Below are 27476 nucleotides of genomic sequence, written 5' to 3'. Positions count from 1 at the left end.
AATAGAAATAAAAAGGAAAGAAATATTGGAAAGGTACTTCCTGAGCAACACCTGTTGAATGCTATAAAATTGTAGCAGGAGTAGGGCTGAAAGTATTACTATGTTTTTTTTAAAGTTCGTGCTATAAAGTATAATGATTGGTAAAATATGTGCAAGTTTTTATACTTTAGGTCAAAGTTAATTTTTAAAAAATTAAAGACGTTTCTGAAATCAGCATCAAAAATACATTTTGGACACTTGAAGCCATTCCTGATTAAAATTTGCTGTTGACCTGTGTTATGAATCATTTCTCAGTTCATTCTTTAACATATTAGTAAATTGGTAAAAAAGTTGATCACCATTTTCCAAAGTAAAAGCAGATGTGCCCAAATATCTTATTTTGAAAAAACACAAAGATAATCAGTCTACTTTCATGGAAGACTACTAAAATGTGAGAATATTTACTAATGAGAGGTTCAAAGTCCAAAGATTTGGACAATTTTCAATTAAACCAGGTCTTCAAACGATCAAATAATTGTGCTTTTGTAATAATGATACTCCATAAACAGTGCACAAGTATATGCAGTTAATGAATAAGTCATTGAAATAGACATTTGTGCCTTCTAGTGATCAGATGGGTGACTGTTTTTTTTTGTTTTGTTTTTAACTCGTGATCTGCACGAAAATTCCTGATCATGTAAAGTTACATTTCATAGTATTCATAGTGCACAGTTTGGGGTGTATTTTAAAATACACAAGAATTGTTCATGCACAAAACATTTCGTTCTAACATTTCTATCAAAAACTTGTAAGGACGTGTTTTAAGTTTTTTAATAATGCCTCTTCCACTACTTTTTCTCACTTTGAAAGTGGATGGCTCTAATCTAAAGGTGCTCTGTCCTGATTTGTTTAACACATCTAAGTGTGAATACCAAAAAAATAAAACTACCCACTGAAGGCTTAGGTCAGAAACTCACCGCCCGCTACAGCAATTTCATTGATACCAATGAATGAAATAGTGATGCTCGTACCGCACTTCTCACCGGAGAGTTTCGGACGCCAGAGGGTGACAACAGCAAACCCGGCCGAGGAGTAAATAAGACGGAAGTCTCCATTCAGTATGACCTTGCTCATAAGTGAACGCATCTGTCAAGCAATAAGTGTAACTTGCAAAAATGTTCACCCCCAAACTTCACTGTTTCATCTGTTGGCACATGCAATCATATTTATGGTTAAGCATTGTTGTAAAACAATATATGTTTATTTCATATACTTTGTGGTTACATTTTGTATAATTTTATGGCAGAACAATTGCCTCAATTGAATGCCACTTGTAATGGGAAAAGCAATGGAGGCCAGGCTGGGCAAAGCGAGTCTAGGGGATGAGGTGTCAGGCCTTTCTGGAGCCTATAATAGAAACACAGCTAAAATGTCTTATGGTCGATTGAAACCAAGGTAGAACTTGTTGCTTGTAATTCCAAAAGTTTGTTTGAGAAAACAACACTGGTCATTCCAAAAAGAACACCACACCTACAGTGAGTGAAGCATGGTGGGGGCAACATTGTGATTGAGGAATGCTTTTTTTTTTTTTTTGCCTTGGGGACTTGGTCAAGGTGGAGGAAATTAAAAACGGCACACATCCAATTCAACAAAACAATGGGTTCACCAGAAAAAAAAAAAAGTTTTAGGTTTGGAACGGCTCTGCCAAAGTTCAGACCTGAATCTGATCAAACATCCCAGGAGTGCTTTGAAGAGAGAGGCCTGTGCAAAGGAGATGCCCTCGCAATTTGACAGATTTGGGGCATTTTTGCAAAGACGAGTGGCAAATATTGCCACATGTGCCACACTGATAGTCTCCTACCCTCAAAATACTGGTTTAATAGAAGCTAAAGGTGTTGCAACCAAGTATTGGTTTAAGCAGAGTTGAGCATTCCATCAGACTGCCATTATTTCCTTTTGCGTTCCTAAATCATATTCATAATGTATATGCTCTGAACGCCCTTTGAGGTGATTGTTTTAACACACGTGAACAAGTGTAATTGAATGTTGTATCATTTGATAATAGCACAAAGTGAATCCCGCATTCAGGTCATTTTTCAAATTTGAATTTTCACTTATCCCAGACACACTCTTTAGCTGTTTTAAAATGAACTGATTTTCTTTCACTTGTGTGACACATAACATTAAAATGAGGCACAAATATGACACATGACTTTCCCATTATGTGTTCATCATCACAGATTTGGATGATTTATTATTCTTGGTGGCTAGGTTTTTTTTAACTATGGGGAAAATAATCATATACGGTACAAAAATATCCCAATAATGTCCTTAATAAAATACTATGGCAACAGTCTGTCCCTGGAACAAATCAGGTTGATTTAATTGATGACCGCATTTGCTCAAAAAGGTTGCACTGTACAGTGCCATTCATATCAGGACTCAAGTTACATTAGAATTTGTGATCAAAAGACAAACTTTAAGTGGTAAACTCAAACTGACGTGCAATATTACAGCAGAGTGTGGCACAAACAAAACCCCACCATGCATCCTGTCTACATACAGAAGAGGCACTTAAGATATGAAATTCTCGGCCCAAATTTGAGATTTTTAACTGAACATATCGGTTTGTGTTCATAATTCGAGCGCTCCGATGACTAGACTTTTGAATACTAGGAGAAATCACATCTTTGTTAAAGTTAAAATCCCAATCTAAACAAATATGAACAATTAGAAAATGCTGTTGCTTCTCAGCTTCCCGAGAAGCATCAATGTGATCTGTAAGCAAGTCACCAAACCTCGTGAACTTAGAGCTCAGTCACTCCTAACATCTCTCCCTTCTGGAACGTGTAGTGTATTTTTTCATGTAGTGTAATGCATGCAACTTGGAAATACACTGCATGTAGATCAGCGTGAAAAGTGAGTCCCTCACTCCCCATGATAATAAACATGAGTGCAATAAAATGAATCGGGATGAGCTAGGCAAGATTGGTCAAAGAAGAAATTGGATTAGCTGAGAATACACAAATGAATATGTATTGCAGCATCTTGCAAATAGCCAGAAAGAAATGTGCTAAGAAATCTCAGTGAGCATCAGGAATAACCAATACAAGCAATCTTCCAACAAGTACAAGGAGTAACCATCTCCTGGTTCTACTCCAGGGCAGGGTAGGGGCTGGAGCTGATGCGGTTGCTAGGCTAGCAACTAGCATTAGCTGCCATGGCAGATGTAATGCTGCGGATCTACAGAGGACAGCCGGGGAGCCGTGCGGCTCATACGTGACACATCAACCGGCGTAAAAAAAAAATCAATCATGTATGCCATCTTAAGCATCGGTGTTAGCCGTAATATGCCGACAAAATGCACAATTGCACATCTCTGCCTCCCGATTTGTTCTGCCGGCAACCTCTTCCACGTCTGGTGTCGTGCGCTACAACTTGAGGCAGGTCGCTGTATCACTATTACTGAAACTTGCCTGGACACACACACGCATAGAGACACGCACACACACGGGCGGTTCAATCAGAGTATTTACGACTATAAGCACTTGCTCAGACCACTCACTAGTAGATTAGCCATTAGAAAGTCTTACAATTAACGGCATGGAGGCGGTGTTAATAAAGCTAATCTTAGAGGACTCCGCATGATGTGAAATCTGGGTGACAGTCATTCATCATATTACGCGTCTCTGGTTCCGAGGTTATGCGAGACTGTCAAGTTAACCAGATATATAGTCCGAAGCAATCTGTTGTATCGCAGCCAGCCAGCCCATTTTCCGCTGAACGTGACCCTTCTGATGAGCGGTGACAGAGATGACAAGAGGCCGGTTGACAGAGACCACTAACGTTATGCTACCGATTGCTGATAAGACCCCACATTGATCGGCAAGCCCCGTACACAAAGATTCACAGGCGATTAAGAACCCATCAACCCAAGTTTCATGCAGGTGTATGATCAAAAGAAAAAGGAGACCGGCGACTGCTTACCTCAGGCGGTGTGTCGAACCAAGTTCCGCGTAGCAGCCATCTTCGGAACCCCACTCTCCCTCCGTCCACAAGAGCAGAGTCCCCCTCCCCAGTCGCCCGTCTTCCGCCAGAGAAATCCCAATTCACGATAGAATATACTAACTATAAATCCCGATGATATTGATTTCCGGCTAATTCTTCTTCTTCGGAGATCGAATGGAGCGTTGTCGGAGGGGGGGGGGGGGCTGTTAACCGGCGCAACTCATTTAGCCGTGCCTTAGGGGAGGTGAGCAGCCCACCGCCTCAACCACGGACACCTCGAACCCCTATCCTGCCAGTTTCTCCATGTAATCTTCTTAGCCGGTTTCTCATTGAACGCATACGATTAAATCATTCCACTATCATAGCAAGAAGCACTTGGTAAAGCAACTCCGTTAGCTTTTGACTTAAGTGAAATGCTAACACTGGGTAGCTATTAGCTGACACGCTAGCTAATAAAACAGTGACATTGGAATTAAAGTGGAAGACAGCCTGCACACTGCAGGCTGCTTAGCCTTTGAGGGCTAGCCGATGGACTGGTTAATCATAAAAGCAAAGAATGAGGAAAAACTTCCCTTAATTTTGGTAAGCACGGCTAACGCTAGCTGTAGGCTGGACAGCCCCTCCGTGATGTTAATATCAGTCGAAGGAGAGGGGCTGCATTGGGGGCGCACTCCCGATGCCAAGCGAGCACGGTCCCGCGCGTTCCAGAGAAATTTCCCACAAAATGGCTGCCAAAACAAATCCACGTCGGATAGTTCCAGGACTCCAAGAAAATATTTTTATTATAACGGGTCTTGAGCAAATGTCTTTCATTTTCAAAATCGTTTGGAAAAGTGTCATGGTAGCTAAAATACAAGTGTTTAAAAAGTTTGGAAGAGATTAAAAGCCCAGCTGGTTCATGCAGCAAATTTCAATTTCAAACCAATCAACACGTCGTCAGTATCGTCCCAAAACGGTGACCTCGTGGCCTTCGATTTTGTTGTCGCGGCTGAGCAGTGATAAGGGAACATTAGGACCCAATTTTGATGGACATCTTCTGTTACTCCATCAACTGGGCGACCAAATATATTTGCATTGGAGTACTCCACTGCAACATTCTACTACATGAAAGCACGCTTTATTTACAATGTGAAACCTTTCATCAGATCCAACAACAATCAAACATATTGAACATGATACAGCTGCTCTTGAGCGCCAACATTTTATTTCTTCTGTTTTGGTGGAGGTCTGAGGAAGAACAGAAAAAAATGCAACATTAATAACTGGACTTGTGCCATATTGAAACAGCTGTTCAGCTCTGCCTACAGTAGTAAACTGGCATGAATAATGAATATGGTACGTGACAACCATTTTAGGTCATATAAACATAACAATATGACCAAAGATCAGTATCCATCAATGTGACTTGGATGATACTCTCATCGCATTTGATAGCCAGGTTATGCAGAAATCCACATAATTGCAAGGGCTTCACGTTTTCTTGCTAGTGTAAATACTTTTCAGTCACATTGCGTAGCCCTATCTCATTTGAATGTTTATTTCACATTACCAAATCAACTTTAATATTAGCTCAAAATTAAGGTTGCAGTTTACTCCAATTAAATTTTTATGGGTATTGTTTTGATCACAATATAAAAAAATGACTCCTTCACATATAAAAGCATGAATTCAACGTTTGTCATAGTGGACAAAATGAAAAATGAAAATTTCTACATATGTTTTAATGCATGCCTTTGCCGTCTTTATGCAAGTCTATGTACTTCCACATATAGATATATATAGAACAATCATGAATTGAACTTTTTAAACCCTATCAGGACAACACTAATTTAAAAAGGACACAAATCTGAAAAGGAGGGCAAAATCCAAACAAAATGCCACCATATGAAGGAATGAGTAACATTTAAATCATATGTGAGAGCATAATTTGTGGACTTGCAAATACTGTATTTTCCCCTACATATTTGATGAGACCGTTTAGCTTTAAGGTTGGTCCACCAGATGGAGCTGTTAAACCCAACAGGGGAAAAAAAGGCTGCAGTAATGTTAATTGTCCCACCATCTGCAAAGTACTTAAGGGAGAAGCACTATGCTGGTCATGTACCTGTAGATGCCCACAACCACAGCATGGTCTCTTTCATAAGGCTCCAGCGTGAGCTGTTCCTGTGGTTTCATATTCTCCGAAGTCATCTTCTTCACTTCGGAAGCAAACACAGCCTCTGGTGCAGCTGTCGAGTCTATACAGTTAGCCTGTTTACATAAAAACGCAATATAAATATTAGACAGGGTGTATGTTGTGTTTGACAAATTTAAAACCCAAAAGCAGTGAGAGTTATTCCCAGACCTTTCATATTTTGAAAGTTCTTTAAGCACTACAGTTGGGTAAGTGAGTAGGTATCATACACATTCACATAGCCTTTCAATATAGTTTGAAACTTCTAGCTAACTTAAACTTGAAATGAAGCTATACATTTTTAACTGATTTTCTTTTCAGCTATCTCATGAGAAACAAGATAACCTTTTCACTGTTGAGAAGGACTGTAGGCGGTCATCAGTATACCTTAATAGAGATGACAAAATGTCCTCCATTCTTCAGGAAGTTGTGAGCATTCAAAGCAACAATCCTAGTCTGGTCTGGCTGCGCAACATCAGCAAAAATTACATCCACCATGCCTGAATAGGAACAGAGCATATTTTACAATCTTGTCTATATCAATGTTAGAATCCTTTTAAGATAACGTCACACATTTTTCTCATTCATAAAAACTACACATTACCAGGGGTGCACACAACTGAATAGTCAGCCTCAAGTGCATATAGCAAGAGGAATGCAATTCAAGCAAAATTGAAATAATCACAATTTGACAACAATTTTGATCAATTTAAAAAAATATCTATTCCAATTGCCCCATAAGAAAGACTTTACACACTTACCAACCAACATTCTGTACTTGTGTGGGTGACGAGCATCTTCAATGATTGGAATGATATTTGTGCGTTTCTTTGCCACATTGAGAAGATCACGACCTGATCTGTGAGAGAACTCTACAGCATACACCAGGCCCTCCTGCAACACAATTTGTTGTAAGTGCATATGCTGTTAATACATTCTTTCATAACATGTGGTAATTACATCTGCATCGAAATAGGAATTTCCATCTTTCAATTTTAGGCAGATTCAAACCATGAAATAGGAACTAAGTAGGACCACAGGCGTGGATTTGATTTCAACATTTAATTTCTTGGTGTTTTGTGGTAATGAGAGAGAGAGAGAGAGAGAGATAGCACTCACCGGACCAACAATATCAGAGACGTGAGATACTGTTGTACCAGAGGCAGCCCCCAGGTACATGACTTTCGCTCCAGGTTTTATGTGGATCTGGTCAACTCCGCCCAAGATGGCTGCGGCCAGCTTCGAACGGAATGGATTCCATGCTCTGTATTCAATCTTGATTTCTCCTTCCTAAAGAAGAGAAAAACCAAACGATGCAGAAGTAGTAACGCAGATTACGATACTGCAACAGCAGTGGAAACAACGCACGTCAGACTCACCTCAACACTCATCCTCTTCTCTCCATACACAGATTCTCCTACTACCATGTTCTTGGTTACCAGAGCATCCTCCTTCCCCCTGCAGATGAACACTCCTAGGGAGACAAATGAGTTAGTGTCATTGAGGGGAGTCACCAATAATTTTGAAATGGAGCTATTTCTTGGCTACAGAGTAATGCGAAGGGCAACCAATTCAGAAGTAACTAATAGCTCGAGATGGTTCCCACCCCAAAAAACAAAACAAAAATGATGAACAGTGATTCTGTGAATAACGAAATGCTAATATGCAGGAATCACTGTAGTGTTCTGCACCTTGCCTGTAGTTTATGACTTGAAAATGAACACATTTGTGATTTTTTCATCCTTGCTGCCATTATTTGCTTAAAAAACATGCTGCTGTTTATTCAGTGCTCTGCTATAGTGGGGGGTTTATTGCACATTGATTTTACACTGGGATAAAGAGATAATTGCTTTGAAAAAAAAAATGGAAAAAAACTCAGTCATGTGGTCGACTATTGTGGTTTATACTGTAGGTATAACATGGAAAGCCAGCTATTTAGAAGTAGAAAAAAAATAAAATCACCTTCATGTCTATGTGGCTCCACCAAGACTTTCCTTCCTCCTCCGAAGCCTCCTCGTCCACCCCTTCCCCCTCTCGGGGTACCTCTGCCTCCTCCCCGGCCCCTGAATCCTCCTCCTTCTGGAGACCTGAATCCACCTTGGGAAACAAAGTTACATCTCTCATCAAGTTTTAGTTACAATTATTGCACAGAAACAAACCAATGTGTTTTGCAGTGAACCTACTGAAATCGAATTTAAACATCGCATCCCTTAAAAAGGCCCATGAAAAGTTTGTTTTGTATCAAAGTGTAATAGAATAATCACATTTGTAGACTCTTCAAAATCTGGATTCATGTTAAATTTGAACTGATTTGAGAAAGCACACACAAAAAAGGCAACTGTCCAACTGTTGGAATCCCAAATTCCTCAAAGTCTTACCTCTTCCTCCACGGCCTCCACGATCACCGAATCCTCCACGGCCACCAAAACCTCCACGATCACCAAAACCTCCACGATCACCGAAACCTCCACGGCCACCGAATCCTCCACGGCCACCGAAACCTCCACGGCCACCGAATCCTCCACGACCTCCACTCTCACCATATCCTCCCCTGCCACGACCTCCTCGGGGACTGAATCCTTTAAAAGGAGCACAGACAGTGGAATATCAGCAGAAATTACATACGCATTTGAATTGTATTTCAAAACTGCAACAGTTAACACTTACACATGATCAATGACCAATAACCATATAAACAAAACCGACTTAAAGGTATGTACACGCACGTTACATCAGTTAAACTCAAATGTTATAAATGAATAAGAAAAGGGACGTAAGATTTGTTTCAAATCTGTTAATTGTTATCAGAACTGTCTTTACAGGTGGTTAAGAATGTAGTTAAATATATGGCTCTTACTATTTACATCGCTCGATAAAGATACAAAGAAAATTAAATCGTGTTTCTGTTGAGCTAAATCAGATTGATACGTATATCCGTGTTTGTTTTTTAAGATAGTATATTTGACATTGTGTGTTTGGCTGTTCATAAAATGTGCAACACGTGAGTGAAGTCATTATGGCGATCAGTTATTATCTAGCGGCAATCAATTCATATAATTTATTAAACACGGAGCATCGTATATAGTTTATAAAGCACAGTGAACCGTAGAAAACAAAACTATAGACGGATTTGAACGCTTTACTGTAACGTTTGTATCGTCTCGTTAGCTTTGCTAAAAATCGGGCCACGTGTAACTTCGGGAATTGGGCTAGCAATTGAAAAATGGCGATTTAAACAACAGACAACAAGTTACAAAATACAATGTTAATTTCTTTACCTGGCCTCATATCTCGGTCTGTTTTTATACAGTTGAGTCAACACTTAAAATTTTGGTCTTCTTTAGCAGTTCTTGAGCGCGTAGATGCAACGAACATGTGCCACTACCGGATGCACAGCACTACTTCCGTCACTTCTTCTTCCTCTGCTTTTTTCCCCCTGGTCAAGTGGCTTTTCAAATCTGTATTGCCCCCTATTGGCCGCAGCTTGTAAACGATAGAAAAAGTATGCACACCGTAAATGAGTATTTGCCCAATTAAGCGTAAAGTGTTTATTAAATTGTGAATTAATTAAGTAGGAGGAAAAAAAAGCCTTAACGCTATCTGTCCCTTTGTTGGAAAAAGTGTTTACACCCTTAACCTAATGACGTACTAGGCAACCCTCAGCACGAGCAACTAATAGCAAGCGATTTCTACAGTTTTTCTACATCTATGATATGGAAATATTTTAATACATACTGGTTATCCTGTTTTATGTTTTCGTACTGGTTTTGTTGGTGTTACCAACAACTGCAAATCAAGTTTATAACAAGAGCATTTGCTTTTAAGAACACAATCTTGAACATAAATTGACAAGAAATTAATGTAATATTTCACGAATCAAGAGCAATTTAGCGCATGCGTAGTCACAATAAGTACCCTTCTGTTGATGACGGAAGTAGTCGGTGTGGGCTGACACGTCACGGACGGACGAGGTTACTGAATGAAAAATGGCGAGCACCTATGAGAGTTTTAACTTGTAAGTGCTGGGAATATTCGCGTTACTTTGTTTTATAGTACAAGACAATGTAGGCATTAGGCATCTGTTTTACTGGCAGGTTAGATCTAACCACTTACAACCTTGTACTGGTTTAACGCGTACGTCGCGGGTTCCGCGACGTAAACACGATTGACACTCGACAAAGTTTTATTGATCAATGTTAATTTTTTTGGCTTTGATAACCGATTTAAAACACATGTAAGTGTTGTAATGAATGGCCTAATCTGTTTTCCCAATCTGAATGTTTGTTACTATTGTTCTACCAGTTTTAGCCGCATTTAATTGATACGCTTTAGCCACAGACATCCCTTACTCTTCTAGCTTGTTTCTGTTCAATTGCTTTCTATTGCGAGAATGAAGCTCGAGGTGTTGGACGCCCTTTTCTGCACATTACAGGCGCACCACAGCTGATAAATTTTACATCGAGGCTTGTGACGATGGATGTGTGGACGTGTTGGCCATTGATAGGGTGTCAACTGAGATGACGCTCACAGGTAAGCATTCAAAAATGGATAAACATTTAAAAGTACCCATTTGTCAGATTGCTATCCATGAATGAGTTGATCTTCACAAATGGAATGATATCTAGGCTACATATTGATTTCCCGTGCACTAACCACTGCCCTTGGATGTCCCATCGTCCACAGTTAAGAGGGACATTCCTGCATCTGCTGAGACCAGGCCAATATGTGGACTCATGGGGACGATACGCTTGGTGGCAGGTAGTATGTTAAATTATAAACTGGAAAATTGTTGGTCTTTGACAATCTCAATATCATCATCCCTCCTGGTTGTGTTAGGTATGTACCTGATCATCATCACTAAGAAGAAGAAGGTGGGGGACCTACTGGGCCATGCTGTATGGAAGGCTCTGGACTTTGACGTAATCTCCTATAAGAAGACAATACTGCACTTAACAGACAGCCAGGTAGACTATTCTTATTTGACTGCAATGAGTCAGCTTTAGTCAGCTTTTGATGATTTCCGTTGTCTCTTGTGTCATTCGTGAATATTAAACAAACGTAAATACATTGCTAAGCCTCTGTTGTGTCCTATGGTCCTCACGTTTCATTCTTCTACAGATGCTAGACAACAAGACCTTTTTGTCAATGATCAACAACGTCCTTCATACAGACAGCTTCTACTTTGCAACAGACTACGACTTGACCCACACTCTGCAACGTCTGGCCAACACCAGTCCTGAATTCCACGAGATGAGCCTTCTTGAAAGGGTGAGTTTCCTGCGTCTTGTCTACTCATTCTACGGATTGATGAGTTTCCACTGATCTCTTTAAAAGAGTTAAGAGCAAGTTGTCATTCTAACTCGTGCACATCCAGTGGGGTATCTTATTGAGCTTAGAGTTTTGGTTCTGTCTCCATCATAAATCCAAAACCCGGTTTCCACCAGAGTACAGTTTTTTTCATGCATTTTCTAGTGTTTGTATTGGTATTAGTGGTTAATACTACTCACATGACCATCCTGTTTTGCTCTACTTTTAAATATATTTTTAATTAGTGTACCAACCAGTAATTTTTACATTAAAGTTGGATCTAGCGGAACATTTTTGTTTTGAGTGGTCGACAGACCTTTTGACAGTGGGGATGGGAAGAATGCGAACAAACTTGTTATTAATATCCCCAAGTAGGAATAACCGTGCTAAACTATTAGGAGAAACAGAAAATGATGTGTAGAAAAGCTTATTATACTTGTAATTACAGGCAGATCAACGTTTTGTCTGGAATGGCTACCTGCTGAGGGAATTTATTGCACAGCCTGAGGTAAGGCATTTGTTGACTTCTTTTTGGACAAAAATGTGAGACTCCTCATGTCATGCGTCTTGTATAGCTACAGTTTAACGTTGAAGAATTTTGACTCCCAGTGCTGAAAGTTAGTCTCACAATCATACCTTCTTTTTTTTTTATTTTAAACAGTTACACAAGTTTGTGTACCCAGTTGTCCATGGATGTATCCTTTTAATTATTGTTGTTGTCTGACAGCAACTTTTCAATCCACTTGGGTGGCAGCTAGGGGGAGAACTGTCATCCTTGGCCTGTAGCTCTGACTTCTGACCTTTACAGTTTTGTTTTCTTAACACTCATGTTGACCAGTCATCACAATGAAGTCAAGCTGCATCAATGGGAAATTTTTTGACTGGAGTATTATCTCCAGAAGGAGCTGTTTCAGGGCTGGTGTCCGCTACTATGTCCGAGGTAACAACAGTCTTAGCCACACTGTACTGAATGAAAGTGTCATGTCATTGGGCAGTAATACTTTGGTGGATAAATATGGTCACAAAGATGAAGAACTTGCAGTGTGTTAAGATTCAAGTTGTCCACTTATACTTAAAATAACTCATCTTTCTGTTTATATCTGTGATGTTCAAACATCATTTGAACTCAAATTCTTTTTCCAAGTGAAATTCAGGCACATCCAGTGGATCACGAAGTCTACTTGTGTATCGCTTGATGGTGGCCACCATGTTTGTAACTTCTTTTTTTATTGCCAGGCATTGATTCAGAGGGCCATGCTGCTAATTACGTGGAGACCGAGCAGATAGTGCAGTACAACAGTGCCAAGGCTTCCTTTGTTCAGGTCAGATGATGAATCCCAATTGGAGAGATTTTCCGACGTGTCATGAAATCTACCAGGAATAATGTTTAGATTTGCTTCATAAAAATAATAGTAATCATAAAGTACACAGTGGTATTAGTTTGTTTGATCTGCTTTTCAGACAAGAGGCTCAATACCCTTTTACTGGTCCCAAAGGCCCAACCTCAAGTACAAGCCAAGGCCACAGATCAGCAAAACAGTCAACCACGTAAACTACTCTTTTGCATTCCTCTACCTACTCATTAAAGACTTTTATTTTGGTAGTTAACTCATGTGGTTTGTCTTTTCCTGCTTTTATTTGCTTCAGCTGGATGGATTTCAAAGACACTTTGATTCACAGATAATTCTTTATGGAAAGCAAGTCATTTTGAATCTGGTAAGTTTACATGTGACTTAATTGTTTTTGGTGCTCACTCACAAAACATACTTAAATTGACCTAAATTCAAATCCACATTTTTTTCCCCCTCTTCTTTCAGATCAACCAGAAAGGCTCAGAAAATCCACTCGAGAAGACTTTTGAAAAGATGGTGGGTAACTTAGGAAACGGCACCATCAAGTAAGAATCGTCCATTATACACATTCCTCTTCACATATGGCTCAATTCATCTTTTTGCTCAACATATGGTTTTCTTCAGGTACATAGCGTTTGACTTCCACAAAGAGTGCAGTCGGATGAGGTGGCATCGTCTGCACATCCTGTTAGACATGGTTGCTGAAATCCAGGAGGAATTTGGGTCAGTTTGCTTCAGTTTTTATGTTTTAGAAGAAAGGCTGTAACAACCTCACACAGTAGGGCTGTTATTATTGAATATTTTAAGAATTGATTATTCTACCGATCATTGCAACGATTAATCGAATAATTTGGGAAATTTTTATTTTGCATGAAAGTGTTACAAAATCATTTAAATTTTTCCCCTGTTGTTTGGTATTGTTTAGTGATCAAAACAACTAAATAATATTCAACAATAACATACTAGAGGGATTAACATTTTGAAAATGACTCTGTTAGAGGTGTGGTTATATTTCAGAGTAAAAGCAAACGTTTGCAAATGTCTTCTTTTGATTAACACACAAAAATAATGAAAGTAATGAACCATAGTGAACAAGCAAGCAAATTGTAGTCCCTGAATTTAACGCCATGAATTTGCCACATAACTGAAATAACAGTGGATTTGGGGCACAGGTACTTCTTGGTGGATTCAGATGGCAAGGTACTGTTAAATCAAGAGGGGACGTTTCGGAGCAACTGCATGGACTGTCTGGACCGTACCAATGTCATCCAGAGCCTGCTGGCCAGACGCTCACTTCAAGCACAGCTGCGGGTAGGACGCCTATGCTACAAGCAGTCAAAACAACACAACTAGAGATGTCTCTTCAAGTGGTGACACACATGAATGATAGAGGTGGTGCTGTAAACTACTCCACTCTGCTTTCATGTTGCACCTCTCGTATTGATGTTGTTGTTTTATTAATGGAGCAAACAGTTACAGTATATTCCAATAGATGGCAGCACAGCCATGTCAGTAAAACAAAAACAAAAAAAAGTGATTTGTGGTCAAGTGATCTCTTTGTTATTCATCACAGAAAATGGGCATCCTCCACATGAACCAGCCCATTGAGGATCAAGCAGACTTTGAAAAAATTTACAAAAATGGTGAGCTGTCACACTGTGCTATAAGTTATTCTTGACTTTATATAAATACAACTATTTCCTCTCAAGTCCGAAAAGTAAAAGTATGGTCTTGCTTTTGACGTCTTTTCCCTGCAGCTTGGGCTGACAACGCAGATGCATGTGCTAAACAATATGCAGGCACTGGAGCATTGAAGACCGACTTCACCAGGTCCGTTATTAAAAACAGCTACATTTACACATTGGTCAACTTCACTGCAGTGGTTCACCTCTGAACAATTGTCAAAGTGAAGTGATGAATAATGACTTTTATGACTAATTCTACAAACCTTCCAGAGACATTTTAATCATGCCAGTTTGTTTTTTTTCTATCTTCTTTAGAACAGGCAAGAGAACTCAATGGGGGCTGCTAATGGACGGCTGGAACTCCATGATTCGATATTATAAAAACAACTTTTCTGATGGATTTAGACAGGTACAGTATGTCTCAATTACTGAGACAAGCGCAACCTCTTTCATTCATATTTATTTTACATTGCAGTTAGTGTATAAAATGGCGATATGAAGGACCACCTTCTGTCAGATTAAATTCAAAAGTGACAAACCAGCTACACACAGATTGAATTCGGCATCTTTTGTGTCAAATTAGGATTGGGAACAACAAATGGCTTCAACAGAAAGTTTTAATCACAGGTACTTTAAATGGTGCCAATTGTGTGCTGATCGCTATTTAACATTTGAATACGATTGCTTAATTCTGAACACAGCTCCTGTGCAGCTATATTCTTGGCTTTATGGTACTTCTACCTCTTTATTTTGCTTCATTTGAGTTGTACAGACTATAGATTAACCAATAGTGGCGGAAAAGTTTGAATGATTTAGCTTGGTTTCATGTAAACGCACGTGGAAGGATTTTGGACCAAGGCAATATTTCTTTCTAAATTCATTGAAAATAATCGAAACTAAGTTGTGGGTAGTAATTTAGCATGTTGGCTTGGCAAGGATTGCCAAATTTTATCATGTTACCACATTACAAAATTAATTGCTCACTTCTAATCTCAATATCAAATCGCCTCCTGCCAAAAATTGCCAACGTTGTTGTCAATGCGGTGGCCAAAGTACAGGACGCCTGCTCATGAACTTGTGATTTAGCGGCTTCATAAAGCATGAAAACAAAAGCCGAACTTTGAAGCCACTAAATTCATTAGTTGTTCTTTTGTATTGATTCTGTTGTAGCGGTTTCAGAGTTTATTACAGGTGACAGTCTTACCAACATGCACATGCAAAACACGTGGAGCTCCACTATATCTCTTTTATAGTTTTAATATGGAATGCATCACCAATCATCCAAGCCATGACAGTGCACACATGATTTGTACGCACAATAAGATTAAAAAATAACAACATGAAGCGGTCTGAAGAATCTCATCGCTATTCAATTTAACTTGACTGAAGACCTGCAATTTTAGTTCAGCTCTAAAATACATAGAGTTGTCTGCGTTACTCTAATAGCTTGGCTTTTTTTCTGTCAGCACTACTATAATCTCTTCCCAAATACAGCATATCATGATCACCTATGCATATAAATTATGTAAACAAATGAACGATCAAATTCAAATCCACGTACATTTTCTGATACAATGTAATAAAAATGAATGTTATTTTTACTAATTCAGAAATTTCACTGGCCCTTTCTTAATATTGAAACCTTTGTTGTTGTTTTTTTAACGCAGGACTCTATAGATCTATTTCTTGGTAACTTTGCTGTGGATGAAGCTGATTTGACTACACCGCTGCGTGACCCCAAAGATTGGAAATTTCTGACGGTAAGACTTCAGCAAGTTAATGCAGTTTAAGTTTGCCTTTCTTTTAATGCAACTTTTTTTTTTTTTTGTCTTTCTCAGTTACCTATCATCATGGTGGTCGCATTCTCCATGTGTATTATCTGCTTACTAATGGCTGGTAAGAGAAACAACACTGAAATGTGAAAAATGACTGAGTACACAATATAAATTCCATTACTTACTAAAAAATTCCGCCGTAGGTGACACATGGACGGAGACTCTAGCTTATGTCCTGTTCTGGGGAATGGCCAGCGTGGTTACATGTGGTCTCATCCTCTTCAATGGACGTGACTTCGTCGATGCTCCAAAGCTGGTCCAGAAAGAAAAGCTGGACTGAATGTGCGCGTGTGGAAAGCAGCTCCGCCCTAGCGAGCTCACTACCTCATCCTCAGCCTTTTCATCGCTTTATCCCCAGCAGCAACATCATCAGGCATGGAGCCTTTACTAGTACACAGGGGAAAGTTGAGGATGTCGGTGAGCCAGCAGGGCCGCCTCTTGCAAGACAAGGCACGCAAAACTGTGTGCATGGACCTGCTGCTATCCACACGGCTCCAACACAGAGACAGGACAGTCTGGCACAGGCTGACATGTACGCTGAACTTAGCTCTTATTCAATGTCACTGTACCTGTTTTTAGAAGACAATTGTGGGATTTATATAAAATGTCACTTTTGCCCCACTCATTGGGATCAAACGCAGAAAAGCTGTAAATTATTTACTGTATGTGAGGTTTGCCTTTTCATCTATCTATCTATTCATTTTCTCACGATGCTCACAAAAGTGCTGGAGCCTATCCCAGCTGGCAGTAGGCAGGGGACACCTTGAACCGGATGCCAGCCAATCACAGGGCACATACACAAACGAACAACTGCCTGCTCTCACACTCACAGCAACAGCAATGTAGAATGATCAATCGGAGAAAACCGGAGCACTCTGAGGAAACCCACACAGGCACGGGAAGAACATGCAAACTCCACACAGGAAGACCAGAATCAAAACCACAACCTCCACACTGTGTGACGAACGTGCTAACCAGTGCGTTACCGTGTCATCCTTGCCTTTTCATAAAGTATATTATGCCAACATACATGGACCAGCCACAAGAATGATACCCAATAACAAATCAAATATTCTGCTTTGACAGGAATTTTCGTTTGGATCATCACTGTACTTCATCATACTGAGGACTATTAATGATAATTATTAAGTTAACCAGAAATGAAACTTTGAAATAGACTTACCTTTGATGCAAGTGTAGTTTTTGTCTATCAACAGAATGGTCACTAATCCCTGTAAGTGCTCACTCCATCACTGGTTAATGCATACGTGTCAAACCCAAGTCCTGGGGGCCAGATAAGGCCCGCCACATCATTTTATGTGGCCCACAAAGACAAATTTTGCATTGACTTTGTCTTGGCCACCCTCAGACTTGACACATGCAAAATAAGATGTTTTTAAAAACGATTAAAAAACAAAAGCTTTAAATAGAAACAACCTGTGTCAAGCATGACATCTTTTGGCCACCCTCAGATTTTACACAAACACACGCACGTACTCATTTCTTGTCATTCATGAACAATTTAGCCAGGGCTGTCAAACTCCTTGCTGTTCAGGATTCACATATGTAGTGACTAAATAAATTATGACATAATTAATATAAAGAACATAAGAAAGAGAAAAGTGAAAGGTACTACGCTAATGGCTCTTGTACAGTATAGAAACGTTTTTCTCGTTTGCCACACGGGGGCAGTAGAACCCTTTAATATCTGACAAAAAAATCCCTTGCTGATGGGAGTCGAGTGTATTTATTTTGAATACATGTTTTAAACTGTAAATTTCAAAAGTCAACTACATTTCAGGGCTTGGGGTTTTAGTTACGGTTTGTAGTCTTGGTCAGTTAAGCTTAACGTAATAATGCCATCTCTTTTTCTCCAGGTCAATAAAGAAATAAGGAAACAATATAAAGACTAAAATGCATTGTCAACTTTATGATGTGTTTGATGTATCACAATAACTTTTTATCATATGATCGTGCGATATAAAACTTTAGCATTTGATTTGGTGTTATTTAGCAGATATAAAATATTTATTACAATGTTGAACTTATGGGATGAATTAAAAAATCCTTTTTTACCGGGAATGGAGATAAGACTGTGAGGAAATGGCAAGTTTATAAATGTCACATGCAATAAGCTTCAGATATTTTGGAATTTAGAGACCTGCTGGGCCCAGGTCAAACCTTTGATTCATAAAAGAATTTCTCTTCTTTGAATGGAAAACTAGTTACGATTCAAAGGTCAGCGGTGAAGGAACGCAACATAACAAAAAGGGTTACTGCAGGGCATGTTGTTAACTGAAGGCATGTTAACTGAAATGAATACGAATACTGCAAATCGACAAAAGTATCCAGACGCACTTTTAATCCGGTAAATAATAAAAAATCTAGATAATGTCAGCATTAACTACTTTAAATAATACCTGGGAGACTTGAAAATGAACCATCTTACGCTTACTAATCTTACTTTAATATTTCGCCTCAAAGACAACAATTCCACTAGTTATTAAAAAGACTTTCATCAAAACATTCAATGTTCCACACACAGAGAAATGGATACATATATACATGCTACCACTCATATTGTATTCCATGAAATGGTACTTTTTTTAAATGGAAAATAAAGTATATGAGATTCCTAACATCAGGTATTGTCTGAATATGGAGGATTAAGAACAATGTGATAATAATAGTGTATATTTGACAATTTCAACAAATGACAGCTATCTACAGTACTTTTCGTATTGAAAGGCATCGGAGGCAATATTGTCAGTACCTAATCGTACTTTATACAATAAAGGATCTTTCAAATAACACATTTATAAGAAGGAAATGTTGGGACTGTACAAACTGAATATGAATACATCATATACGTATAACAATGTACTAGTAATAATACATTAGGGGGAAACAATTTACAACATCAACAAATAGTACTTTTCCAAAACAGCTTTCCAGACGATTTGGATTATCTATAAATTTATAGATTCTCACTACAGTCACGATCAATATTGACAATTGTGCATTCTAATTAATTTTGGACACAAGGACAGAGGGAATATTCCACTTGAACAGGACTAAAGCTTGTTTGGCAGGTTGCTCCAGAAAGTCATTTTAGATGCTCCAGTTGGTGCTTGAGAGCTCATCATTATGTTCCTATTTCTCTTTGCTATTCCTGCTTGTAAACAACACTGCGACGACGGCATCCTTATTCCGACTGGGAGTAATATTAGCAAGTCTACTGGATGTTTCTTCTAAAAAGGGAATTATCCCTCGCTCACACAGCGGTGAGGAGTGTGGTTTTATACCCGCTGTGACCTGTGTAAAGTGCCTTAAGAAAAAAAAAAAAAAACTGTCGTAAAATTGCACCACATCAATAAAATTGAAAAGGTGCACTTATCATCCAAACTTAGGTGCTCTAAGTCGATATGGTGTTGACCGATTGTCTATTCTTGATAGAATTTGATTGTTTCCTGTTCGTGCAGTACACATAGAGAGCCGAGATGGGAACACAGCTAACGGCAGATGCCAACAGTATGGCAATGAAGACTTGACCAAAAACAGGATAGTCGGTCGCCACAGTCTTTCCCTGAAAAATGGATACGGTGGACATTTTTCTTTCTGCAATTTGCAATTTCATGTTGTGCAATCATCAGAACACTATTTATGTGCTAGGAGGGCATACATTTTTACAACTTATGGAACCAGCTCATGCAATACAGCACACTTTGACATGAAACTAAATACAATGCAAGCAAAGGTACAACAATTTGTATATTGTGCTGTAGCTATAAAAAGTTGGAAGCAAAAACGTAATACTCTGTGCACATATAATAAATAATAATAACAAGAATAATAATAATGTTTACCAGCTCCTTGTTCCATGCTTGGTAGGTGGGTGTGCCTCCTCTGATATAGTTGACAATATAGAAGACAAATAGGCATATTAGGAGAAGAGGGCTGACTATGCCCCACATGATCTTCAAGTACCAGTTTGGACGGTGGCCAAGCATGTCTTCAATATCTTTTTCAAACCTGCAATAAGCAGAGCATCTTTTCAGCAAGAATTTTCTCGTCATTGTTTTATTGTTATATTGCAGCAACTAGATTGCATAAAGCATAAAGAACAATACGAACATACAGTACAAACCTTTTGAGTCCATAAAGGTAACTGACAGTCAGAATCTCAACGAGGACAACGAAAAGCAGGGAGAAAGATGCTCCGTACTCATTGAATATGGTAAACCAGTAATTTCCTGATGGAGTGGTAAAGGCCAGGCCGAGAAGCATCAGGATTAGACACAATGCCCCTGACAGGAAAACACAGTTCACACAGGTGATGCACAGCACAAGTGAAAAGAAAACAAAACACTTTGAGATTGCAATGAACCGTTTGTCCATGTGCCACATTCTGTGAAGGGTATTATGGTGATTCCCAACTAACATAGAACAATATAATGCAAATGGAAATAGCCAAATCCTCGCGTAATTAATCTCCATCAACATTTTTGGGGTCTTGACCCATAAAGGTTGTGAAATACTGCAATACAGTGTGAAGTCAACCTCGACAAGTTAAACCCCTTTAATTGCCTTGTTTTCCACATTCTGAACAGGTTAGATGCAAAACGCGTGAGATGGCTAATCACCAGCCGGTATGCACACAAACCCAGCCGGCGAGATCCAGCCCAATGATCGTCATTCAATGAAAGCTGGACTCACTATTGGCCCAACAGTGCAAGGCAGAGGTGGGTGACTCAAGTCACATGACTGGACTCATGTCAGACTGGCGTTGCCATCGTTAGCACTTGCGACTTGCTTTGCAAAAACTTACGAAAGACTTAAACTGGATGACTTGGCATTTACGTAAGTGACTAGACTTGACACACAAATCTGCCACTGCAACAGTTAGCCTATTTTAAATCAAGCCACAACCCCAAGTTATAAGAGGATGTGCACACTTATGTAATCCACTTATCTGTTGTCCTGTATCATGCAGAACTGTATATGACTTTTTATTACCATGAAGACCGGTGTGTTCTACGCATCCTCACGAGTCTAAACACGCCGTTATGATTAATGTTGCGTTTGTGAATGGAGAATTAAACAACAAAGTTCACCTGTTTTTACTCATCTTAGTGGGCGGCCACTTTGTTCCTTGCTGTTGACTGAAAAAGATGTCACAGTGCCTAAGGGCTCAGGGAACGACAAATGGCAGCTCACCTGTTTTCTGGGTTTGGTCATGTGACGTTCGCAAGCTGAGCCCTTGGCATTGTGATGTCCATTACAGTTGACAGTAAGTGGCAGTACAAGGTAAAATGGTCAACCCCTAAGATGGATAAAAGCAACTCAATTCATATTCCAGAAATGCAAGAGTCATCAAAATGTTGAGTTTTGTGTAGTGAGGGTGCATGTAGCCGCAACTGGCTACTTTGCATAATTTCCAAAACTCTTGAGCTCATATAATGGCATGTACTTTTAAACACAGCATGAAGGATTTCTAACCAAAACAAAAAGAAATCTGTTATACTATATTCGCAACGACTGGCTAACCTCTAGTTTGTAACGAAACAAATTTTGGGATTTAAAGCTTTTATAAAAATAAATAAATGAATAAACGAATAACCCACTAGGCTATTTGATCCAACGCAATCATTTATGTAAATAAATGTCCAAGAATTTATATCATAAGGACTGATACCGTTTTTTATGTTGTGCAGCAAAACTGAGAAACCTATTTTAACAGCAGCTATTAGGTGAGTAATCCAAAATTGTATAACTAATGTAACTAAACAATAGCCATCAATTTTTTTTAAATTTTTTTTATCAAACAATATCTACGTATCTACCCAAGTCTTACCGTTTAACACCTCATTGCTAACTTTGGACAATATCTTAAAGTCTCGTAGTGGGGTGGTAATGGCAGTCAAGTTGCCCAGCATGCTGCCCAATCCCAGAAGCAGAAGCATGAAGAAGTACAACACTGACCACAACTGAGGCAGGGGCATGTTTTGAATGGCTTCACTGTACAGAATGAAAGCAAGACCAACCCCTTCCACTGCCTGAAACAAATAAGAGAGGAAAAAAAAACCACAGTTGAGTGATAAGAGTTTATGACTCCAATCTACCTTGATTCAGACCCTAAGAAGATTGTGTATTAAGATGAACTTTACTCAAGAAAAAAAATGTAAAGGGTAACTTACTGGCACAGTTCTTATCAAACAACTCTAAGTTGTGGCTGCGTATTGTACATGATCTTTGATGCTCTCCGACCCCAACACATTTACGTAACAGAAGCATATAGGACTGGATATCATCAGAAGGGGTTTTGTACCTAAAATTCTGCAACATCTACCATCTGTTTCATATACTGTACTTTGATAGCAGGTTATTTCTTGTTTAGTGCTTGTAAATTTCCAGACCGGTTAAAAACTGCTATCAGCGAGAAGATTGAAAACAAAACTGTTATCTCTATTTCCAACCCTCACGGTCCCATCCCGTGAAAATTAGCCATTGCTCACCATTTCCCCGTCTACAGCGGGGCCAATACTCAGTGTGTCTGTTGTTCCCATGACAACTGGGTGCTGAGAACGGGGATTGACGCAAGGCAAGAAGCTTCGACTTGGGAAAGTGTAGTATGAAGAAGAGGGCATATGTTCAAAGAGACATTAAAAGATAGATAGATACGGTGCATGCTGACCGAGATTTAGGTGTGAAGAATAAGAATGAATACTCTCAGCAAGAATTAAAAAGTGTAAGCCCGAGAGTTTACTTGGCAGTTAATCATTCAAAAATCGACACATGCACTAGCGGAAGAGCGCTTCCTCCAATCGACTTGTAACTTTTACGGGCACTAACCATGCATTGATAAAAACAAAGCGTTTATTGTCCACTCATGCAAGAGGAGTAGAATGATAAAGACCTTACCGTGTCTAGTTCGTCATTTAGGTCACAGGCTTCCAGTTTATTGCCAAGTTCCGCAATCTGCTCCGGGTATGTTGCATTGAGTGTTATAATCCAGTCAGACACATTGTTTATGTTGATAGTGTCCTCCGCCAAATCAAAAGTATTTAGCAGCAAAATGCGTGTCCTGGAAGAAACCACATGAAAACTGTCACTCTTGAAACACAGACAAGTACTAAGCAGTAACACTCTTAAGACTAATTAATGAATATTTGGCTGCATTCATCAATCATACACAAAGATGAGCAAGACATCCCACTCACCTCTCCAGGCAGTTCTCATAGTTAACTGTGGCTTTAAATCCATAAATGGAAAAGGTGACAATGGAAGCAAAGATTGAAGTTCCACTGTTGATGAGTGAGACGATGTAGGCCTGTTTCTCAAAGTTGTTGTTGTATTGATTGTAGCTGGAAAACGCTATGAGTGACCCGAATCCCAAACCCAGAGAAAAAAAAATCTGAGTGGCAGCATTTATCCATGCAGTGGGATTGGCCAGTTCTTCCATCTGAAATCATGTAAACATATTGTCGACATTCAAACACAAGTGCTTGTATTATACGTATTCTCCTTGACCAAAGTAGAAACATCCACATCATGCATACATATCATACATGCATATCAAAATGATGGCATTATTACCTTAGGCGTGAACATGTACTGGATACCATAGATGGCACCAGGAAGGGTCAAACCCCGGATGAGGTAAATAATGAGGACCACATAAGGAAATGTGGCAGTGAAGTAAACCACCTGCAGACAGTCAAAAAACACATTTTCATGAAGTGAAGTCTTTGAAGAAGTAATTGTGTGTTCTTTTTGTCTTAGTTTGGAGCTTCATACAGAACATATTCCAAAAGAAGGACCCGTCTCAACAAGGTGTATGGAGAGAACTACCATGGAGAACTTTTAAATGACAAGACTCATGTTTATTCAATCGTGTCAGCAGTTCTTATCAAAGGCGGAGCAATTACTATCGAGTATATCTTTTTGTTTTACAGTAGTTATCTCACTGGTATGATTCCACTTGAGGTGTGGCTGCAAACTTCTCTTACCTTCCCAGATGATTTTACTCCATGGATAATAAAGAGGTAGGTGATCACCCAGGCCAGCAGGAGACACAAAGCCTGACCTGTGTGGATGCCTCCGTTGTCTTCAATTGAAGAAGAAGTGTTCAGTGTTTCTCGAAAAAAAAAGTATTGGGTCGAAGAAGCCTTTTGGCACTCTTCTACAAGTCCCGTCTGGTTGGAATTAACAGGACAAGCTGACCAGGGCAGGACAGACTGTGAATGTAAACCAATGAAAGTCATCAGAAAGGAATGAATGAGCTAAAAAATTCACTTATGTCCAGTACGATATTTAGTAGCTCACTTGAAATGAGTGAAAGAGGTACCAGAAGCTCCATGCATTGATAATGTTGTAGTAGAGGCAAAGATACATGGATGCTACAACACTCGCGAGACCTGAAATCAGAGATTTAAGATGAAAATTATTTCTGGGCTTATTTTTTTTTTTTTTTAGATGTCTCCGAATGAAAGGGTTTATACTGTATAAAAAACAGAAACCTGTCACAGTTGACATCATGTGATTTACCCGAGACAATTACTAGAAGTGAGGATAACAAACATCAACAGACATAACTATTGTATTGGTTAGACGCGGAGGGCAAAGTTCATAAATATGCACGTGTTCATGACAATAAAGATGATTCATTGCTAAAGGGTAATCAATGCTACCTTCATCATACAGTGAGCAGAGCAGTTGTCTAAAAATATTATCATCTATGTTCTTATAGTATCTCCACATACACATTTCTGACATGGCTCCTACCCAAAATGTACTGGTAATGAAGTATGTGTCGTATCAGAGTATTTTTACAAGTACTGCTATTGTACAGTATCAGCATCAGCATCGCTACTGCTACTGTTATCAGTGCATTCCTAATCTAAATCAATTTCTTCCTGTTGCATCCGTCTCCAAAATGGAACTTCCAAAGTCCTGCAATTGGGAGTTTAACAATAATTTCAGGATAAATAATGTCTCAAAACATGGAGGTTGAATCATCAGGTCAGGCATAAGCAAATCTTACATGACTTCAAAATACAGTATTTGGTTCAATTTAAGTTTAATAAGCATGTTAGCTATTCGCTACATAAGGGTGGTGTTTTTTTTGTTATTTGTGTGATTCCACTTCTTAGTGACTTACCCACTCCTCCCAAATACGGGTTAATGGCCGACCAGGCCCCGATGCTTCCCAAGCGCATCTTCTGACCAATGGCAAGCTCCATGTAGAATAAAGGCACACCCTCAATAAACAGCATCACAAGATATGGAATCAAGAAACCACCTGTTGGAGAAAAGAACAATAAAATACATTCTTTAAATGGCCTATATACAGTACAATACATGTGAAAAAAATACAATTTAGTGTCTTGAAGCTTTCCCAGCTTCTTTATCCCATTTTAATGTCATACTGTAACTTAAAAAGTTCCCCAGATCAGATTTTTGTAGATGAGCTACTCCTACTCTTATAATGCACAATTTGTATATTGTCCAGAGTTTGGACCGCTGTATTGTCTCCCACAAGTAGCCCTTCAATAAATCTTTTTTATCTTATGAACTTTGACAATTAGCAGTTAACTTGGGAAAGCCACTAATGAACTTGTGACCACAGAGTGAGCAATACGATAAACACAGGAAAAATAAGTGACAAGATGACACTTTTCTTTGCTGTTCAGAAATGTGCAGGTTCAATTTGGCAAGTGGCACGCTCATAACATTTTCTCCACTTCCTTTTCTTTGTGTTTATCATTCACAAAATAGACCACACACAGAAACATATACTATATAAGAAAAAATATAGCAAGCTGTCAATGAAGCATTGAATGTATGATTAACGTTTTTATTTTTACGAGCGGTATTAATTTCTCGATCTATTTTCTCTCGTTCATTCTGCACTTGTCATGTTTGTGTATCAGTAATACTGTTATGCCAGGAGGTCTTATTGCCTGCTTCTACTGTGTCAGTCCTTAAAGAGGAGGGAAGCTGCAGGCTAAAGGGAGCTCAGTCATTTGTAATAGCACTCCATAGTTGGGACTTATCAACTATATATAGTTTACGATGTTATTTAGGGTTACAGCCTGCTTCAATTTTGTATTAACTTGCACTCTGGTAAGGATTTGTTTGAAACTTTTATAACCCACTTGACATGACTGGAAGTGTGCCTTAGCCTGTATATTCCTTTTAATCAATTCAAACTCTTCCGTGTTTGTTGACACATGAGGGAGTTCAGTTTTAAAGGAAAAACATTGAGGTTATCTGCAAAGTTTACCTTGAAGGCTTGGAATATTGATTGAATGTTATTTAGATGTTATGTTTTGTTCTTCCATGGTCACCCAACAGCAATTGGGCTAAGGACAGTGTTTAGTTAATTTATCTTAATTCAAAATAGACACTACAATAAGCTATAACCAAATACTTCCAATGAGCAAATCAGACTAATATATTATTCATAACACAAAACAAAAAGTGTATTATATTGGTGTATAATTAGACAAAGCTTCAGGACGCTAAATGCCAAAGAGTATTTTTTATTAATTGGTCTATTTGATCTGTCATTTATCTGACAGTTTGTCTATATTTTTTCACTACTCGTTTTCAAAAGAACGTCCTTATTAAATACTCGTTTTAAATTTTGCAAGTTGTGATTGTGTCAAATTACTGCGTGTATTTTTGTTGGTTTTGTTTTTAACTGCTGCTGACAACTTTTTTGCGTGCACACATTCCCTATTAAATTGTCAACTTCATTTTTATTTTTTTAAACAAATTGTGTGACAGTTTGACGTGCAAGTGCTACTCCTTTTGATCATTTTATAAGTGAGAGCCTGTGATTATTATAATAACATCTTGATGATTTTTGGAATCAGAATTTCCTCTACACGCAACAAAGCAGCGTCACAAATGACGTAGTCAGTCCTCACCTCCGCCGTGCATCTGGCACAGGTATGGGAATCGCCATACGTTCCCCAGTCCGACTGCATAAGAAACACAGGCCAACACAAACTGCAAAGGACTGTCCCAGTTAGGTCGAGCATCTTTCTCCATGTCCGCGTCTCAAGTGTACAAACGTCTTTAGCGGCTCCTGAACAGGTTGTGAGTCGGCTGACTGGCTTCAGCCTCTTAA

General features: G+C 39.0%; 4 protein-coding genes across 5 annotated transcripts in view; 1 reads left to right on the top strand and 3 right to left on the bottom strand.

The window, feature by feature from the left end:
* dyrk1b (dual-specificity tyrosine-(Y)-phosphorylation regulated kinase 1B) overlaps positions 1-4671 on the bottom strand; it is a 31054-nt gene extending 26383 nt beyond the window's left edge. The window contains exon 1 of the mRNA XM_085918048.1: positions 3967-4671. The gene's annotated coding sequence lies outside the window, so the exon portion shown is untranslated. The remainder of the gene's footprint in view (positions 1-3966) is intronic.
* A 417-nt stretch (positions 4672-5088) lies between these two features.
* On the bottom strand, positions 5089-9606 carry fbl (fibrillarin rRNA 2'-O-methyltransferase). The gene is made up of 9 exons (XM_085918049.1): positions 9439-9606; positions 8539-8739; positions 8123-8257; positions 7540-7634; positions 7280-7450; positions 6922-7054; positions 6548-6660; positions 6092-6237; positions 5089-5214 (listed from the first exon to the last, which is right to left on the bottom strand). The coding sequence occupies exons 1-9, from the start codon at positions 9446-9448 to the stop codon at positions 5190-5192; spliced, it is 1029 nt and encodes a 342-aa protein (XP_085774175.1). The 5' UTR covers positions 9449-9606; the 3' UTR covers positions 5089-5189.
* A 435-nt stretch (positions 9607-10041) lies between these two features.
* sacm1lb (SAC1 like phosphatidylinositide phosphatase b) lies at positions 10042-17036 on the top strand. The gene is made up of 20 exons (XM_085919205.1): positions 10042-10175; positions 10593-10690; positions 10844-10918; positions 10997-11124; positions 11279-11428; positions 11916-11975; positions 12129-12162; positions 12306-12407; positions 12704-12789; positions 12929-13015; positions 13115-13183; positions 13285-13364; positions 13444-13542; positions 13992-14130; positions 14393-14462; positions 14577-14649; positions 14820-14913; positions 16172-16264; positions 16343-16400; positions 16483-17036. Exons 1-20 carry the CDS (start codon positions 10147-10149, stop codon positions 16617-16619), a joined length of 1761 nt encoding a protein of 586 aa, XP_085775331.1. The 5' UTR covers positions 10042-10146; the 3' UTR covers positions 16620-17036.
* Positions 17037-18738: 1702 nt separating this feature from the next.
* Positions 18739-27476, bottom strand: slc6a20 (solute carrier family 6 member 20). Of its 2 annotated transcripts, XM_085918902.1 has the most exons (12): positions 27274-27476; positions 25500-25640; positions 24665-24756; positions 24349-24576; positions 23936-24046; positions 23560-23801; positions 23261-23423; positions 22194-22395; positions 20487-20646; positions 20327-20371; positions 20206-20245; positions 19856-19925 (listed from the first exon to the last, which is right to left on the bottom strand). In XM_085918902.1, coding segments are annotated over exons 1-11 (1509 nt in total). In that variant the 5' UTR covers positions 27398-27476; the 3' UTR covers positions 19856-19925; positions 20206-20244. The 2 variants fall into 2 exon arrangements, with proteins under 2 accessions (XP_085775026.1, XP_085775028.1); XM_085918900.1 differs by having other exon boundaries at positions 18739-19925; positions 20206-20371.

This window comes from Syngnathus leptorhynchus, chromosome 8 (genome assembly GCF_054491065.1).
Source record: "Syngnathus leptorhynchus isolate UIUO chromosome 8, UIUO_Slep, whole genome shotgun sequence".
NCBI classification, from domain to species: Eukaryota; Metazoa; Chordata; class Actinopteri; order Syngnathiformes; family Syngnathidae; genus Syngnathus; species Syngnathus leptorhynchus.
Note: the sequence above shows the minus strand (reverse complement) of the source record. Positions and strands in the feature narration are given on the sequence as shown.

What these genes read in the sequence shown, in the direction of transcription:
- sacm1lb (XM_085919205.1), top strand. Translation starts at nt 10,147, where the DNA reads ATGGCGAGCACCTATGAGAGTTTTAACTT. An exon ending in TGAAAAAATTTACAAAAATG is followed by an intron (nt 14,463 to 14,576) that starts GTGAGCTGTCAC and finishes TTTTCCCTGCAG; the next exon opens with CTTGGGCTGACAACGCAGAT. An exon ending in TATCTGCTTACTAATGGCTG is followed by an intron (nt 16,401 to 16,482) that starts GTAAGAGAAACA and finishes ATTCCGCCGTAG; the next exon opens with GTGACACATGGACGGAGACT.
- fbl (XM_085918049.1), bottom strand. An exon ending in GGAGCCACATAGACATGAAG is followed by an intron (nt 7,635 to 8,122) that starts GTGATTTTATTT and finishes TTGTCTCCCTAG; the next exon opens with GAGTGTTCATCTGCAGGGGG. An exon ending in AGAAGAGGATGAGTGTTGAG is followed by an intron (nt 7,451 to 7,539) that starts GTGAGTCTGACG and finishes TCTCTTCTTTAG; the next exon opens with GAAGGAGAAATCAAGATTGA.
- slc6a20 (XM_085918900.1), bottom strand. Translation starts at nt 27,397, where the DNA reads ATGGAGAAAGATGCTCGACCTAACTGGGACAGTCCTTTGCAGTTTGTG. An exon ending in GAGTAAAATCATCTGGGAAG is followed by an intron (nt 24,047 to 24,348) that starts GTAAGAGAAGTT and finishes GACTGTCTGCAG; the next exon opens with GTGGTTTACTTCACTGCCAC. An exon ending in TACCTTTATGGACTCAAAAG is followed by an intron (nt 20,372 to 20,486) that starts GTTTGTACTGTA and finishes TGCTTATTGCAG; the next exon opens with GTTTGAAAAAGATATTGAAG.